This window comes from Triturus cristatus, chromosome 4_1 (assembly GCF_964204655.1).
Source record: "Triturus cristatus chromosome 4_1, aTriCri1.1, whole genome shotgun sequence".
Lineage (NCBI taxonomy): Eukaryota > Metazoa > Chordata > Amphibia > Caudata > Salamandridae > Triturus > Triturus cristatus.
The window spans coordinates 968,106,264-968,122,384 of NC_140585.1; the positions used below are offsets into that span (position 1 = coordinate 968,106,264).

Sequence of the window (16,121 nt, forward strand, 5' to 3'; positions counted from 1 at the left end):
TCCTGAATGGCTGTTTCTCCATGGACAGTCCTCCAAACTGGACAAGAACAAATGGGCGCACTTATTCCTTTCTTGATTATACCATCTGCAACAAGGAAATGCTACCCTTGATCGAAAATTACACCATTACTTCCCGAGGAGATTGCAATCACTGACCCTAAGTGATTACCACAACATTCGATGTAGTACGGCATGCCGTGACAAGCCGAACAACAAGAGGGATCTACACAGAAAACCTCAAAAGGCTAAAATGGTCTGATTACACAATACCAAAAAGAATGACAAAATGTAGAGTGCTGCAAGGCGTAAGGAGTGTTGATGATATCTCGCTCACTACATCATGGGAGCTTTTCTCAAGTCAACTGCTTAAAATGTTTTCATGTATTCCACGAAAAACCAAAAAAGGTAATAAAACAACAACAACCATGGAAATTAAGAAACTGAAATCCCTATGTAATTCCGCAATCAGACAAATGCGGAGGCATCCAGGGGAAGATCACACATTTAAAACATACAAGCATGCCCAAAAGACACCCAGACAAGCAATCTTTCTAGAGAATAAAACGCTCTGAGCAGTTCTGGATAAAATTGGTACATGCAAGTAAAAACCATAACTCTAAGTTATTCTGGTCCCTTGTCAATGGGAAGACATATAATCGGGGGGACACAGTAGTGCAAATATTTGTGAAGGCGAATGGGTATCTTTTTTAATGACCTACTTTCAAAAAACAGAAAAGGAAGAAGGCTCACCTGTTAAACTTCCATCTTCTGCCCTCCAGATTAAGATAAATCAATCGCAGTTTCCATTAGACATAATCCAAGTTGAAATACCTGAGCAATTCGTAGAATTGAACATCAGGATACCATCAATAACTGCCATTAAACCACCATCCCAGCAAGAAGCGTCTCCTCAACAGGTACCCAAAACACTAGAAGCCCTAACGATCAGAACAGCTCAAATCATAACCAAGGGCAGCTCAGACAGAGCTTCTCGGCCGAATGGTCTAGCCCAGGCTCTGTTCAAACAAGACACTGACTTTTGGGCCAAAGACCTGGTGCCCTTATACTGTTACTGCTGGATCAACCACCTCATACAGGAATCCTGGTGTGGAGCTATTATACACCCAATCTATAAAGGTGGCAAGAGGTCAGACCCTAAAAATCACAGGATGATCACCCTTCTTAATGTTAAATCTAAAAACTATGCCAAATTGCTCCCACAAGACCTGTCATCTTGGGCCACAAAAAACTATTGTATACCCTTTGACCAGACAGAATTTGTGGCAAAATCAGGAACCATCGCAAATTTGCTCACAATATCGGTCCAGTTGGACAAAGCGGTGGCCTCAGGAATGATAATTCACTGTTGTTTTGTCTACTTCAAGGCCGCTTTCGACCACGTGCCCAGAGGCCAATTATAGTCCAAACTAGAGAAATGGGGATCCCACCTGTGCTTCTACAAGCCGTTAATCCAGCTACACACAAACACATGGATCTGTATAAAATTTGGAGACGGATCCCATATCTCCAGAAAGATACAAACTTTGTGTAGAGTAAAACAAGGCTGTGTGTTGGTGCCCCTTCTCTTCAATCTCTTCATCTCAGACTTATCACAGTTACTCAACTTCCATACTCCAAAACCAGAATCAGCAACTTACTGTATGCAGACGACCATGTCCTGCCCAGTCACACCAGGGTTGGCCTGCAGAGACTACTCGATCAGTTATCTCTCTACACCACCAAAAATGAGCTGGAACTAATCTTATTAAAAACAAGTGTAATCACATGTGGGTCAAGGAAATATCAAGGTGGTGGATGGAAGTATAACCATAAAAGTATCGACAGGGCCACTTCATACAAATACTTAGGGGTCCACATGGACAAAAGGGGCTAGTTTTTAAAACACAGAGATGAGGTAGAATCTAAAGCCCTGACAGTCAAGGTGGCACTCGCTAATCTCACAAGGCAGGTATCTGGCCCAAGCTTGACTTCTCTAATAAGTGTCGTGAAGGCAAAAGCCCTCAACTGTCTCTCCTATGGTCAGGAGATTATGCAGGGGAAAGATAACAGACTTGTGAACAAAATTACAACAAGAATTTTCAAGCAAGTGTTGAGCCTTCTGAAAGCCTCACTCCCTGCCCAAATATGACTTGAGTTTGGTCTCCAAGATCATCATGTGGCTGGGGCTGGAGCATTAATCAAGTTGTGTAACAAGCTACACACATCCAGCCAAGGAAGCTTGGAGGCTATATTGTGGCAGGAAATATCAACCAGTCAGCTCGGACGTCCATACCAACGTTACCTACAAGACTCTTTAAAACTCCTTGAAGCTGAAGAAATTTGGAGTTCTAACCCATCCCAGCAGACCCTCAGAATGTATATCAAAAGGAATGTTTGTCATGGTCCTTCCACTTGGATAGAGCACAACTGGTTCAATGTAAGCATGCCTGGACAATCATATCAGGGTTCAAAGCATGGGTAGTGGCACCACATTTGTCTTGTACCTACGCAGTGCACTTGAAAAAAAGATTTCTAGCCCTCAGAATGGGAGAATGGCCCTTCTTGTACCATCTACCAGGTTGGCGCCGTACAACCAACAATATAACATGAAGGGGGTGCGGGAGTAGTAAGGAAACAATTGAGCACGTGTTATGCCTTTGTCCCGCACTCCTGAACGATCGAAAGGTTCTGCTATGGGGTGATTTGAACAAACTTGGCCTTCGCTCTTGTCAACAAGCCATCCATACCTCTATGGACCCAGATAATCCAATGCTTAACATCCGGTTCACAAAATTTGTCACAAGAGCAGTAATAAGGCTTACACATTGTGAGAGCCAGTGAGTTAATGATTGCTAATTTGCACTGGACATCACTTTACACTCTGTGTTGTCAACTTGTTACTATATTGCTTTACTTGACAGCGGCCTAATCTGGTACCTTGCACATCACTCCTTTTTATTGTTCATGTTTTGTGTGATTTTAAAGTTCCTACCAACCTTTGCTGAGCTTTATCCACGTATAAAAAGAACCGGACCATCAGTGGAATTGTCAGTAGCCTTTTAGTAACGACTAGTGCTTTACATATTTCTGCATGCAGCATTCTTTTAAATGTGCGTCATGGTTTTTTAATCATATTTCCTATGATACAGTCTCACTTTGGTACCTAAAGAACAGGCCCCATTCCTGGTACAGGTTTCTGAAAAGCAGCACCCTACAGACCCCTCAAACAATATAATAGAGTGCATCACCCTGCTAATTCAGGTCTGCCATGTGAACAAAGGTTTTCTTGTGGCTTCATTAAGTCTCATGTGTCTTCACTGTCAACATAGCAGTTGACAGTGAAGACACAGATAATTATTTGAAACATAATCGCAAGGGAGGCTCCTTCTGGATACCAGAAAAGCAAAAAGCGTGGAGAGAATGTAAACAAACGAAATCTTTAAATTCAAACAAATTAGGAGAAAAATATGCTGAGTCAGATGGATGGGCACGTATCTTACATCCTAGTAGTGTATAGACATATAGGTGCCACCTTTAAATTATCCCCTTCAACGTGCATCATACTTCAGTGTTACATGACTTTTAGATAAAGGAAATACCATCCTCCCAGGACAGCAAAAAGAGGACAAAGAAAAAATATTCCGAAGCAAAATAAGTAAAACATTCAACAAGTTCATATAAATGTAACAAGAGGTCAACCTTCTCAGAAATCATAAAATGATAGCAAGCGAAACCCCGAATGTAAAGCACAAATTTACAACTAATAAAAACTGGCAAAAGCAAATGGGCTTCAAACGAGAACGCAACAACTGCATGGCCCTCAGGTACTTTGCTATCCTTTGACTTTTTTCTTGTGTGTTGGTTGGTACCATATGCACATCCTACAGCACGCAGTCCCACGGTTAGGAAAATAGTGAGATTCTGTTTCCATGCAGTACCAGAACATTTCCTTCAGTGTGACCACTGTGAACATTATTTGTGGTAACAGCCCCCATTCCCAGATCCACACACACCTTGTATCTCCCGAGAACTGTAAATACTATACATACTGATACACTTTCCAACACGTATTTATGGCTAAGCTATGGGTAAAGGTAAGTGTGAAGAATGCATTATTAAATGTCTAGAAGTTGCAAATACCACAACAACTTCTCCATATCTTGTCGTGTTCCCGTTTTTGTGAGGTGTATTGCTAAGTTGACAGTGGTGCAATCACCCTTTATGTAATATATCTGAACTGAGTGCAGCACATTTAATCACCATAAAGCCACGTGGGGCTTAGAAACCATACAGAGAAAGGGAAACCAAAGGCCTGTGTGTACATTAGGGAAAATGTTCATATATTAAAGAAACTCGATCTCCTTTCTGTACTTTCTCGTCTGGTCGGATTATCTATTGCTTTTTGCAATCCAAGCAACTCACTGATCCGAATTTTGAAAGGTCGCTTTTGTTCCTTTTTTATCTTACACGCCTTATTCTTTCTGATTAAACTAGATTGCTGAATTCAGCATGCCTCTTGAAAAGGCAAATATTCAGCGTGAGTCCTGGGCACCTGCGCCCGCGCCCTATGCCATGATCCTTTCCGATTCCTTCCTGGCACTTTCCATTGATTGGCTCGGCCGGTGCTCGGAAATGAAATGTTTGAATCAATGAACTAATCATGTTTGTGAGGATCTAGGAGCCAGTCGATACGTTTATCTTCTGAGCAACTACCTGCCATTGTATCGAAGAGAACAGTATCATTGTGTTGAGCATAATCAAGCGTGTTTTCATAAGTGCTCACAAATCGACACATATTCAAATGGTTTACAGATAAAAGATGGACATAGAACCATGTTACGCACATTGCACCAGTGCCAGGCAGGCTTAGTCCTGGCAGTGTTACACTGATATTTGCACAGATGGCCTGCACGAGAACATTTGCACTGACTGGCCTATGCACGAGCGACATGAAACAGCCGCAACTTGGTGCCAAAGTGAATCCAAAGCTTTTCCAAAGTCACTGAGCAATCGAGTGGAACCAGTGAAAGACTGCCTGGCATGGTGAAAGGAGCGTGAACTGACCCACTATCTTTGTTCCACAATTAACCCATCAAAGAGAAATCAAGTCAGCATTCATTCACTGCGAACAGTTCCAGGGTTGAAAATAGAAGAGAGGGAATGCATGCTTTACACTGAAGCTGCTGTAGTCCTCCGTGCGGTCCAGCAATTTATCCAGGGGATAGAGCGCGCGACTGGCCGCGTGCCAAGGCAGGAAATCCTTCTCCTCCGAAAGGTATCTGATGATCTCCAGAGGGATGCTCTGGGGCAAGTAGCCAGCTCTGCGGAGACAAAAAAAAGTTAACATTAATTATTTGAGGCGGCGGGGGACGGTCCATCTTTTTTTGTGCATGTACAGAGCTTGCGGGCACTACGGCGCATTCAGCACATTACATGAAAACTCTGGCAGGGCCGCGGAAATTACATTTTTTTCCACTTACAGGCTGAGCGTTCTGCGCATGCGCTCGTCCCTCCCGCTCCCTCCTCTACACACACATTATTGATGCTAGGCAGGCCCTAATGGAATAATTATGTAAACAGCATTAAAAGGCGGCTGCGGTGAAGTGTATCATGAGCGTGGAACTGGTAATCAAAAAACATAAGTTACTGTGCTGGTGATTTACATGGGGCATTACCATTCATGGACAAGGGCAAAGAACGGGATGTAAACGTAATGGCCTGCGCTCGTTCTAAATCACGTTTTTTCTTCATTTCTTACGCAGGACGCCTTGCTCGGCGCCTCCCGTTTGGCAGCATGTAATGAAATGTGATCAGCAAAGGCGCGCTGCCTTCAACAGTGACCTTAGCTTAGTCACATGTCGCAAACATGTCTCCTGCGCGGCACAGCTCTAGCAACAACTCCAGAGAGATGCGGCCTTTTCATGTTTCTTGTGGTGTGGTACAAAAAGCAACTCAGAATTCAGATTCTGTTACCAGGTACACAGACACAGGACAAAGAAGCCCATGGACCCGATTCACAGAGATATATTTGGTCGTAAATGTAACTTTATCACTGAATTTACTGTTTTAACTTCGGCCAGGGATTCATAAAAAGATTACTGCTGGTTGTATTTGTATTTACGAGTGTGCATTTCTCTGCCAGCTGTGCAGAGACACCTGCGCTTGGAAATCTCAATCCAGGGGTGGGAAGTGTCCATTCCAGGGTGTGTTTTGCCGTGGAAGTTTGGAAACACCCACAGACATGCATGCTTCTGGACACCGCCAAACTCCTCTGTGTCTCCCTTCCACCGTGGAAGTAGTTGGAGATCCTCTTGCAGGATGGAAAGGGGAACAGCTCCCCCAAGATTTGTTGAGGTGTAAGTTGAGGGCTTTCTCGGTTGAGGAAAATGTATACTCTAGGTAAAAATAAAAAAGTGCATTTGCACAGGATTCAGCATTAGCCCTGATGGTTCCATGCAAACGTTACACAAAATTGGGGACAAACGTTGGCCTTTTTCAGCACTTCCTGATAAAACCAAAGTAGAGTAAAGCCATGCATTTGATGTCACGCTGTCCCCAGAGTTTTCATATGATATCTGAATTGCCTCTAAGCTGTTACAATGCCAACCTATTTTGGTTAAAATGGTCCAGATAAATGGCCATTCCATTCTATTTAACTCGATCGGCTCATCTACTTTAATAACTCTCTATGGGGCCCTTCATATTTATGTTGATAAATACTGGCTGTAGTTGTGGCTTATCAGTTAGGTATCTTTCAGGTACAAACCTCTTCATAGTAGAGTCTGGGGAGGTAAGTGTTTGGAGGGCTGGCTTACACACAGGATCTGCTTTGAGTAACAATTTAACTCTCCCTTGATACAAAGTCAACCACATTTTTTCCAGGATATACAATCACTTCTATTGTACTTCACCCTAGGCCAAGGTGCCAGGCACCTATCAATATATCACTTTTATCATGATGTCAGACATGCAATCAAGGTGTTACTAATGGTTATTTAAAACTAACTTAAGAGAATATTGTGTTCAGCTTTATTCCAATGATCGTGATGTTGATCACTTGCCCGACTCCTCCTATTCTACATGTTGCTTAAGTAAATGTCACTACATCTGGATTTTACTCCATGAGGACACCAGATTCAAGTATTCCATGCGGAATACCCCAGAGGGGTAAAATGGGAGCCTTTTATAAAAGTCACTTGACATTTCCAGACGTTTACCTGGAAAACTGCCCTTGGCAAAGCTTCCCAGAAGTACTTTTGTCAAGAGTTTTGAATTGGACAAAAATGGAAAAAGATGGTCAGGATGGAGGCATAAATCTCTGTCCTTAAATGTACATCTTTGTAAGAATTGAGCCCTATGAGTTTTGCCTACTATAACTGTGGGGAAATAACATTATTGACACGTTTGTATGCATTATGTCATAAAAATTCGATTGGTGAAAATTCTATTGTCAAATTTGGAACAAGTGGCTACTTGGCACTATCCTAGATTGTGTTATTTTTTTCATTTTCCTCAAAATATGTAATACACTTTGGAATATTAGATAGGTTACATCACCTAGATGAGCAACAAACAATCCAATGTGGACTCAAGCGTACATTTGCAATTGTTAAGTTACAGTCATGTATTGGTGCAGATTTCATTTCAAGAACTCAAATTTTTTTCCATTTTCTCGCGTGGAAATTCACAATTGACAGCTGTCCATGAGTAATTTTGAAAACTATTTGGATTTCCATTTTCACATGCATGTGCATATTTTTCATGGGAAAATATGTGCAAATGCGCATGCTTATGGTTTTTTTCCCTAATCTTCTGCAGGTTTTGTGGTACTTTCCTTTCTCCTTTCCATGGAAAATGATTCAACCCTGCTCTAGACAGGAGTAATAATACATTTTTGAGGGTGAGAAGAGGTTGGAAAATTGTTAGTAAATATGCACAAACATGGATCTTTCTGGATGTGCACAAACCTTCAAGGAATTCTTGACTCAAACCCCCCTCACCACAGTGGTAGATTTGCTCACACAGAAACCTCCATGTGAGTAAATGGATTTATAACTGCAAAGTCAACTTTCTTGAAATGAAAAAGTAATTTTGCATCAGGAAATCAAGCAACCTGCATGTTTAAGAGTGTCTTACATACAAGAAAAGTTTAACAAACAAGCCACATGGCTGGAATTATAGATGATACACCACTTTCCGATGTTTTGAGGTTGTGACATCACCCCTGTACCCACAGCGCATTAGTTAAGGGACCCACTATGCAGTAAAGCCATCCTGGGCTACTGTGCAAGAGTCTGGCGTGGAATCCATTTTCAAATATTTTTGAGTGTGTAAGTGACACTTGTGTGCCACAAAGTTGCAGTTCTGAATGCAAATCTCATAACTGGTTTTCTAGCCTTTATAATTGTAATATATGGCAGTTCTAACTGCAGAAAATAAGCAAATTAGCTAGATATTCCACAGTTATAATTGTAAGGTTGGATTTGGAAAATAGTTATTCCTATGGGAGTTAGCTTTGCTACTCTAATGAACATCCACAGAGATTTCCAAGAGTAATTCGATTTATAAACATATCATTACTACAGGTATGTGTCAGTGGTATAGTGTGTATGTGGACCCAACACCCACTATTTTCAGGAGGAGTTGTGCAAATGATTTATTTACATGTAAAATATTTCCATGTGAAAAAGAGGGGACAAATAAATAAGCAACAGCACATTCAACCGAAATATATGACTGTGATTTTCTGCCATGCAGAGACTCCATAGTCAGAGATAGGGCTGACATATATACCAGGACAAATCTGAAAACCAAAGTTTCCCTTGATGTGCATATATGTCCGTTTAGTTAACACATCACCAGCTATGAGTAAACTACACAAAATGAACACTTGTATCTGTACCAGGATGAATTTACCGCTCTTCTACGTATCGGACCATTTTAGTGACTATCTGCACAATAAAATGCAAGTGCCCTTCATGGTCTAATCTGGCATCCAATTAGACTGTCAAGCCTCAACCTTAGAGGGAAAATAAGGACCCTTATCAAGGTGGCTGTAGTCTCGTGCTAACCCCGCCCTTGTGGGGTATCATCAGTTTGAAAACTATAAAGAGTACTTTCACTCAGCAAGTTCCTCGGCTGAAGGCTGCTGCCCAGGTATGGCATGAGGCAGGCATACACAGTGCATGTTCACAGGACAGATGCAGGGTGTTACATATACATTTATTAAAAATGGTCTATTGCCAGTGACGGAGGCCAGGCTTGTTGTACCATGCCCATGCGCTAACCGTGATCCATAGACAAAGTCTAAGGACCACCTTCGAGGTTATCTGAGATATTCACAGTATGAGAATGTGATACTTGCAGTGTCGTTGTCATATAAATGTATAGAAGAAAGTTTCTGACGTCACTCCATTCATTTCTGATGTATTTCAGTAATTCACATAGCCATGCTCTGTGTGCAAGTCAACCATGCTAAATGTGGACGCAGCCTTATCTTATGAGACATGCCTCCAGTCTCTAAGTTGTGCATAAAGTGCAGAGCCATAGAAAGGAATAGTTTGTAGCAAACATTTTTTTAGTAAATGATACTGACAGGCTGTGGTTGTCAGAGGAATGTGTTTCAATGTGAGGTTTATTCTAGCTCCCCAACTGGCCAAACATTACATTTCAGAGGTAAACTGGTTTCACTAAAAGTAATCTTTAGTTTTTTTGGGCCTTAGCAGCAAAGCAATCCTTGGAGAAAACATGTGAAGTTGTAGGTGAAATTAACCCGCCAAATAAGGATACTGTTAAATAAAAAAGAAAGTGGACCATTATATTTTGTTATTTCTTTATCCTTATTTTGGTTAGGGAAACAGTGTCACTTGTGTTTCAATCTGGACCTAGGCATCTCAAGCGGCCAAGTGTCTGACTTAACAAAGGGCTTTCCCCATTCTGTGTCTTTGGGGGAAAACTTTAGAACACAAGGGCCCAATGGAGGCCAGGTGGCCCAAGTGAAGATTTCCACGTATCTGGAGTGTAACAAAGCCCAGCTGGATGATGGTGAATGCCATATCTGATCAGAACAAGGTTAAGTCGGGGTCATGTGAGACCTTGCATAACAATATTTTTGGCAATTGAAAGATTCAGAGTGGAAGAATGCAAAGCAGAGATCCAATAATGTCACGTCATGGTCGGATGAATGCTCCTGGGAGCCACCCTCCCTCCTAGGCATCCAGCATGTGCAAATACAAACACTTTGGTCTGCAAAAAAAGGGAAAATAGCCGCCAGTGGACACCATTTAACTGAGTATTCTAATCACAGGAGCAACTTTCTGTGCACAGGACTTCTTCTCACTTCTGGCATCATAGGATCACATGATGAACGTTTTCCAGAAGGCAAGGAGATGACCCCCACCAGATCGAAATCTAATTGGTTCTGAGCATCTTTTCAGTTAAATCTCTCTCCAAAAATTAGACCAAATCTTGAAGGACTAAGATTCAAGGTGAACTAGTCACAAGTCTTCCCATTGTGTTCTCACCTGGGCTATGAATTATTCTTAGCACAGAAGATGTAGATGTTTCCATTCATCCTAAATTCAGATATGTTATTAAGGCTCAGTTTGTCAAAATGGGCCCTATAAGCAATATCTAGTATGCCTTGGGAAGTGTCTTTGCCACTAACCCTTGAAAGTTACATTTTTTGTGTGCACCATGATGCATTTTCTGCAGTGGCAAAATCTAACATTCGGAAAAGCACTGGCTGGAGAGTGATTTATTAAATATGTTAAGTGTCTCGCACACATCACTTGCTCTGGGATAGCCTCGGACTGCTCTGCATTGCTACCATGAGAATAAAGTGCTAAATAGGGGGCCTTGATTCAGAGTTTGGAGGTCGACTGTCTGTGACCTTCTGGACACCAGGGCAAAAGTCCCTAGTTATTTCGATTGGTGCCCAACACCCATTGACTGCCATGGGACTCACAGACCCCGGTTTCCCACAAGTATGAGCTACTAACCAGAATTTGTCCCCTATATGGCCACACCATGAATATTTTAATATATTAATTCATAATGTATTAAGTAATATCCATTAATGTATTTATTAATAATTTGGGGAAATAGTAATTGATAGATCAAAAATGTAGATCTGTGCATGAGTCTACTATGGCCAAATTATACTTTTAGAGAGCAAAGAGCCACACCTCGCAACCTATACATTTGTAACTGTTCGGAGATGGCCCAGAACAGTAACATTTACTTTGTCATGTGTTGGCTGTTACACTGTACACAATACAAGTGTCTGGTTGATGTCCTAATAGGAATGCAGTAATTAGACAAAAATATCCCAGAGAGCAGTTAATTGTTTAGTTTAAAAAAAATGAGGAACGTCAATTAATGATGGCATGAAACACTAATTTATCTTAAAGTGATTTCATTTTTTTCACTTAATCTAGAACAAATTTGTTCAATGAAGTCAGGCATATTTTCTTCTATATTTATTACAAAAAGATAGAATACTCTTTAAATATAAAATTTGTATACATATGTGCACTCTATTGTCCTAGAGTCCAAATAAGATCTACAATTGTGCTACTTACAGTGCGCCCCCAGCTTGGGTGTCCTGGTCCTTAGACCTACCCAGAAACTATGGGGGGGGGGGATGTACTTAGATTTTGCACAGTGTTTGCATCACAAAAGTGTTTTTTCTAATCTACTTTCCAGCACTTAACTTGTTTAGAGGTGGAAATAATGGAAAAGTAAAGCGAAGCAGCGCATAGCACTGCTTTGCATTACTTTGCGTCATGGGGACATACCAAGGGTGGAGCATGGGAGTTCCCATGCAACCACCCAAGGTTTCTCATGCTAAACCCAATTTACTAAGTAAAGTAGATTGGGTTTAGCGTGAGAAAACTGCTCCCTTTTCAAGTAGGCGCAAGGAAGGAGAAATACTTTCATTTATTCTTCCTTTTCCGACTTTGCATGTGTGCTGCACTGTACAGCATGCATACAAAGAGGGAAAATGATTGAAGTGAGTCTCAGCATAGTATCTTGTACTGAAAGGGTACCCTTCCAGTAAAAAACCTATGCTCGACTCACGGAGACACCAGTGGTGGCTCCTCCGCTAAGACAGAGTGTCGCCCACTACCTCAGAGCAGCAAAAGAAGGAATAAAATAAAATGATAATAACTAATTTTATTTTCATTTTATTTTATCCTCCTACTGCAGCAGCTTGCGTGAGGGGATGGGGGGGGCAGAAGAGCAGTGGAGGAGTGTTACAACCCTCCTAAGTGTTCAATTACTGTTTAGTCGGCCCTCTCTGCCCACCCAAACCAGTCATGCGCACATTTACCCTTCTCCATGCAGGTTGCATTACAGCCTGCGTGGAGAACATGCCCACCCTTACAGCCCCTGGCTGAGCGCCGTATCATGGCGCTCAGACCAATCACAGCGCTGCATTGCAGTGTTGTGATTGGCTGCGGGAAGCATGGGTGCCCTGGTGCTTCCTGCGTCCTGTTTCTCACAAGAAGTGATCCCCCCACCCCCAGTCTTCCCACCCCCTCACTGCTACTTCCAGGCAGCAGCCACGACTAGCAGACACCCTTGCACCATGGCGCAAAGGTGTTTCCGTGGCGCGCGTCAGATGATTTCAGCGTCAGTGCTAGTAAGAGGGGAGGAGTGTGCCTTATTTGAGTAATTAGGGTTCTCTCCTCCTCTCTCCTTTTCACGTAGCATTTACAGCTGCTGCAGTGCGCTACGTGAAAAGTAGGTCCATCTCCCCCTAAGTGTAGTGTGCTGTGGATATGGATAAGCCTTTATATGAAAATGTAAGAAGGAGAGGGAAAGAACAGATAGAACATCCGAAGCCATGCCATTCTAGACTTTGACTCCCACGTATGCATATGCCGTGCCGCCCCTTTATTGAGTGTCTGATGTTCAGAATCCAATAAAAATGCAGCCAGCGGATGAACATAAACATCTGACTGGTGCAGAGGGAGAGAGTAAATATTTGACTAGCTGACAACGAGAAAAGAGAACTTGGACATAACACGGGATGATCTTATGAATTTCCCAAAAACAGATGCTCAGGGAATGTCAGTGGCGTAACACAGGCCCCGCAGTCCCCGCGGTGCGAAGGGGGCCCCTGAGCTGCAGGGAATCCCCCTCAGGAGATAACATTCTTACGAGAATAAAGAAAGCAGGTGTACCTTATCTTTCAGATGTGCCCCTTGAAGTTCCATTGAGCATCAAAAACCATTTTCATTGGTTGGTTTGTAGTGGTGATATCCGAAAGAGCTATTGCTTTTGAAAACATTGATCCTGTGCTCTTACGCCTGACACGGCATGAGCGTTACAATGATGGTACTATTCTAAAATGGACTCATATTTTCCAACCACTAGTAAGCACTGATACAACTATCTTTTGATATATAATCAAATGGATACATTGAAACGATGAACTCCACATGCAAGAGAGCAGCAGTTATTCCGCACCTGTACAAAGACAACACGCAGCTATACCCTAAAACCTCATTGATTGAAGACATAGGGCCTGATTTAGATCTTGGAGAATGGGTTACTCCATCACAATGATGACGCATAGCCTATCTGCCGAAATATAAATCCCATAGGATATAATGGGATTTATATTTCGGTTGATGCGATATCCGGCACCACTGTGACGGAGTAACGTGTCCGCCAAGATCTAAATCAGGCCCATAGTCCTGCTGTGTCAGTGCTCACCAAGCTGCAAACATGGATGACAAACAACTCTACAATTCAATCCAAAAAGACAGAGTTTATCCTTTTGTCACCCCAATTCAAAACCAGCTTTGATCCTGAACTATTTAAGAAAGAAACATGAACAGACTTTTTGCCTGTTTGTCTCCCTGTGTGATCTCACTAGGATTCACACTTGATGCTTCACTATCCGCAGTAACTTCTGTCAAAAGTGACCACCTTCCACCTGCAGGCACTAAAGAAAAATCAAACCTTACTGTCACCTGCCCATTCAAATCTGCTGCACACACACTGATAGTATGGAGACTAGACTGGTGATGCAGACTCACCTGTTTAGGCTATACCTTTCCCATATGCAGCCTCCTGCCCATTGCAGTGAGGTGGATTACACTATTTCCAATTATGAATTCAAATATTTCTGGCACAAGTAATTTGTCAGAAAGACTGTATACGCTCAATGCTCCCAGACAATATTTAGTAAAACTCTCACTTCAACCATGATTTTCATTTTTAAAATGCCATTTAATGATGAGATAATTTTGCAGGTTTGAGTAAGTCTTCAGTATATTTCGAGGCATAACGTTATTTTACTCTTGAGTTAAATATTTTACAAATGACAGACTTTTCATGATAGCAACTATCTCTAGCCGCAATCCTGGTTACCAGCACCTTCTCGGCGTTTCATTGTATTTCCAAAACTACCAACACATTGGATGAGCTTTTGAAACAGTCTGGTAGAAGTAAGTGTCTCACTGAAAAGGTCTAAATAAATACTGTGAAGCAGCACTGAAGGTGTGCAGTCAGCCTGACAGCAACGTCGTGCTGGAGTTCTTGGCAAACCTTCTTCAAATTAGTCAAACATGGGTGTCTGCAGGGTTTTACATTGCCCCCACTTTCTTATCACTACTTACAACCTCTAAACAATGTTAACATTTATGGGCCCAATCCACAAAAACAGGGCAGGCTCTGGAGCTGTTGGAGCCTGGTGTGACAACCATTTTTGGTGCCCCCCTCCTATGACCTCCTCCTCAGATTCCCTCATAACCACCAGGTAAGAGTGCCCCACCCCTCTCCATAGCCCCTCTCTCGCATACATTTCGTTTGGTTGAAAGCACTGACTTTGCAAATAAGAAGGTATATTTAACCAAACAAACCCTCTGCAGCAACATTAGGAATAGATAATGAAAGACTGGGGTAAAAATCAATACGCCCTAATCCTAATCTATTTTATGCAGTTTGCATGCATCTCTTTGATGACGGTTATTAACAGTCACTGTTCTATATTAGGGTTGTATCTTATGAACTGTGGTGCCAAATGGCTCTCTGTGACAAAAGCAGTAATCCACTCAGCTAGCCACATAAAATACAGATCTGCGCTCTGCTTGGTGCAATGCAGCAGACATATTAACTCTCTGCGCTACTTTATGGTGAATCAAAACCGGCACTAGACAAAACTCTGATCTCGTTCTCCAGCAGGAACAATCAACACAAGAGCTATCACAACATTTTTAATGCTGCCTGAAAAGTGAACGATCAAGGAAATCTGCTGCAGGTGCTTTTAAATCGTTATTGTTAAACACAGCGTCCCTTCCCTGAGGTCAGCGTACGCCCCCAGGTTAGCGCACTGTGCGACGGCACCAGTCGCACTGCCCTACAGGGGCCCTGCATAAAAAAGTTGTACATTTAGACTACCAGACGTACTCCTATGCAAGGGTGTATATGTAATATCTATGGAAATGTACAACATTTTTCCCAGTAGTCTGTACCAGTCAGCGCATTTGAGGTGTACTACTGGGAATGTCGTGCGACTTTGGTCCATCCTTAGTGAGGTTTTATGAGCAGGGAATAACAGCAATCGGGAATGTGAGCTGGTTGTGCAATGGCAATTTTGTTTCTTTTTTTTACTCCAGCGACAAAACATTTTTGCCCAGGGAAAGGTCCCATCCTCCACACTCCCAAAAATGTTGTGGGCGGTCCACATGCCCCACACTGCTTTTGTACTCTCTGTCCATTTCAAGGATGAAAGGTGTCAAAGAAATGTTTATGACTGCTCACAAACTCACCAGTCTATGGTCATTCATAAACTCCTCATGCCTTGTGTACTTTGTATCTCTACACAGTCGTGGCGTAGTTAAATAGCATTAAGAACATTCATGGCTGACAACCTTTTGTCGACCGCTGTTAGGTGTAAATAAAACCATTATCGGCATAGGTGTACCTTTGTGGCCATTACATCTAATAAGATATTCACTTCACTCCTCCTTGGAGCCGCAATTCAAACTGAACAGGCAATGTGGTCTATTCTTTTATCTACAGACAACCATTCTATGGATTCTGTCAGAGGTGACGCGACCGGAATTAATCAATATGAAAGTTTGGAAGCAAAGCAATATCCTGGG

The 16,121-nt window shown here is 42.2% G+C and overlaps 1 protein-coding gene across 1 annotated transcript in view; it reads right to left on the reverse strand.

Annotated features, from left to right (window-relative positions):
* TRHDE (thyrotropin releasing hormone degrading enzyme) overlaps positions 1–16,121 on the reverse strand; it is a 1,875,424-nt gene that overhangs the window by 409,197 nt on the left and 1,450,106 nt on the right. Inside the window, exon 13 of the mRNA XM_085653848.1 lies at positions 5,174–5,321. Within this exon, the coding sequence (XP_085509974.1) occupies positions 5,174–5,321 (148 nt within the window). The remainder of the gene's footprint in view (positions 1–5,173; positions 5,322–16,121) is intronic.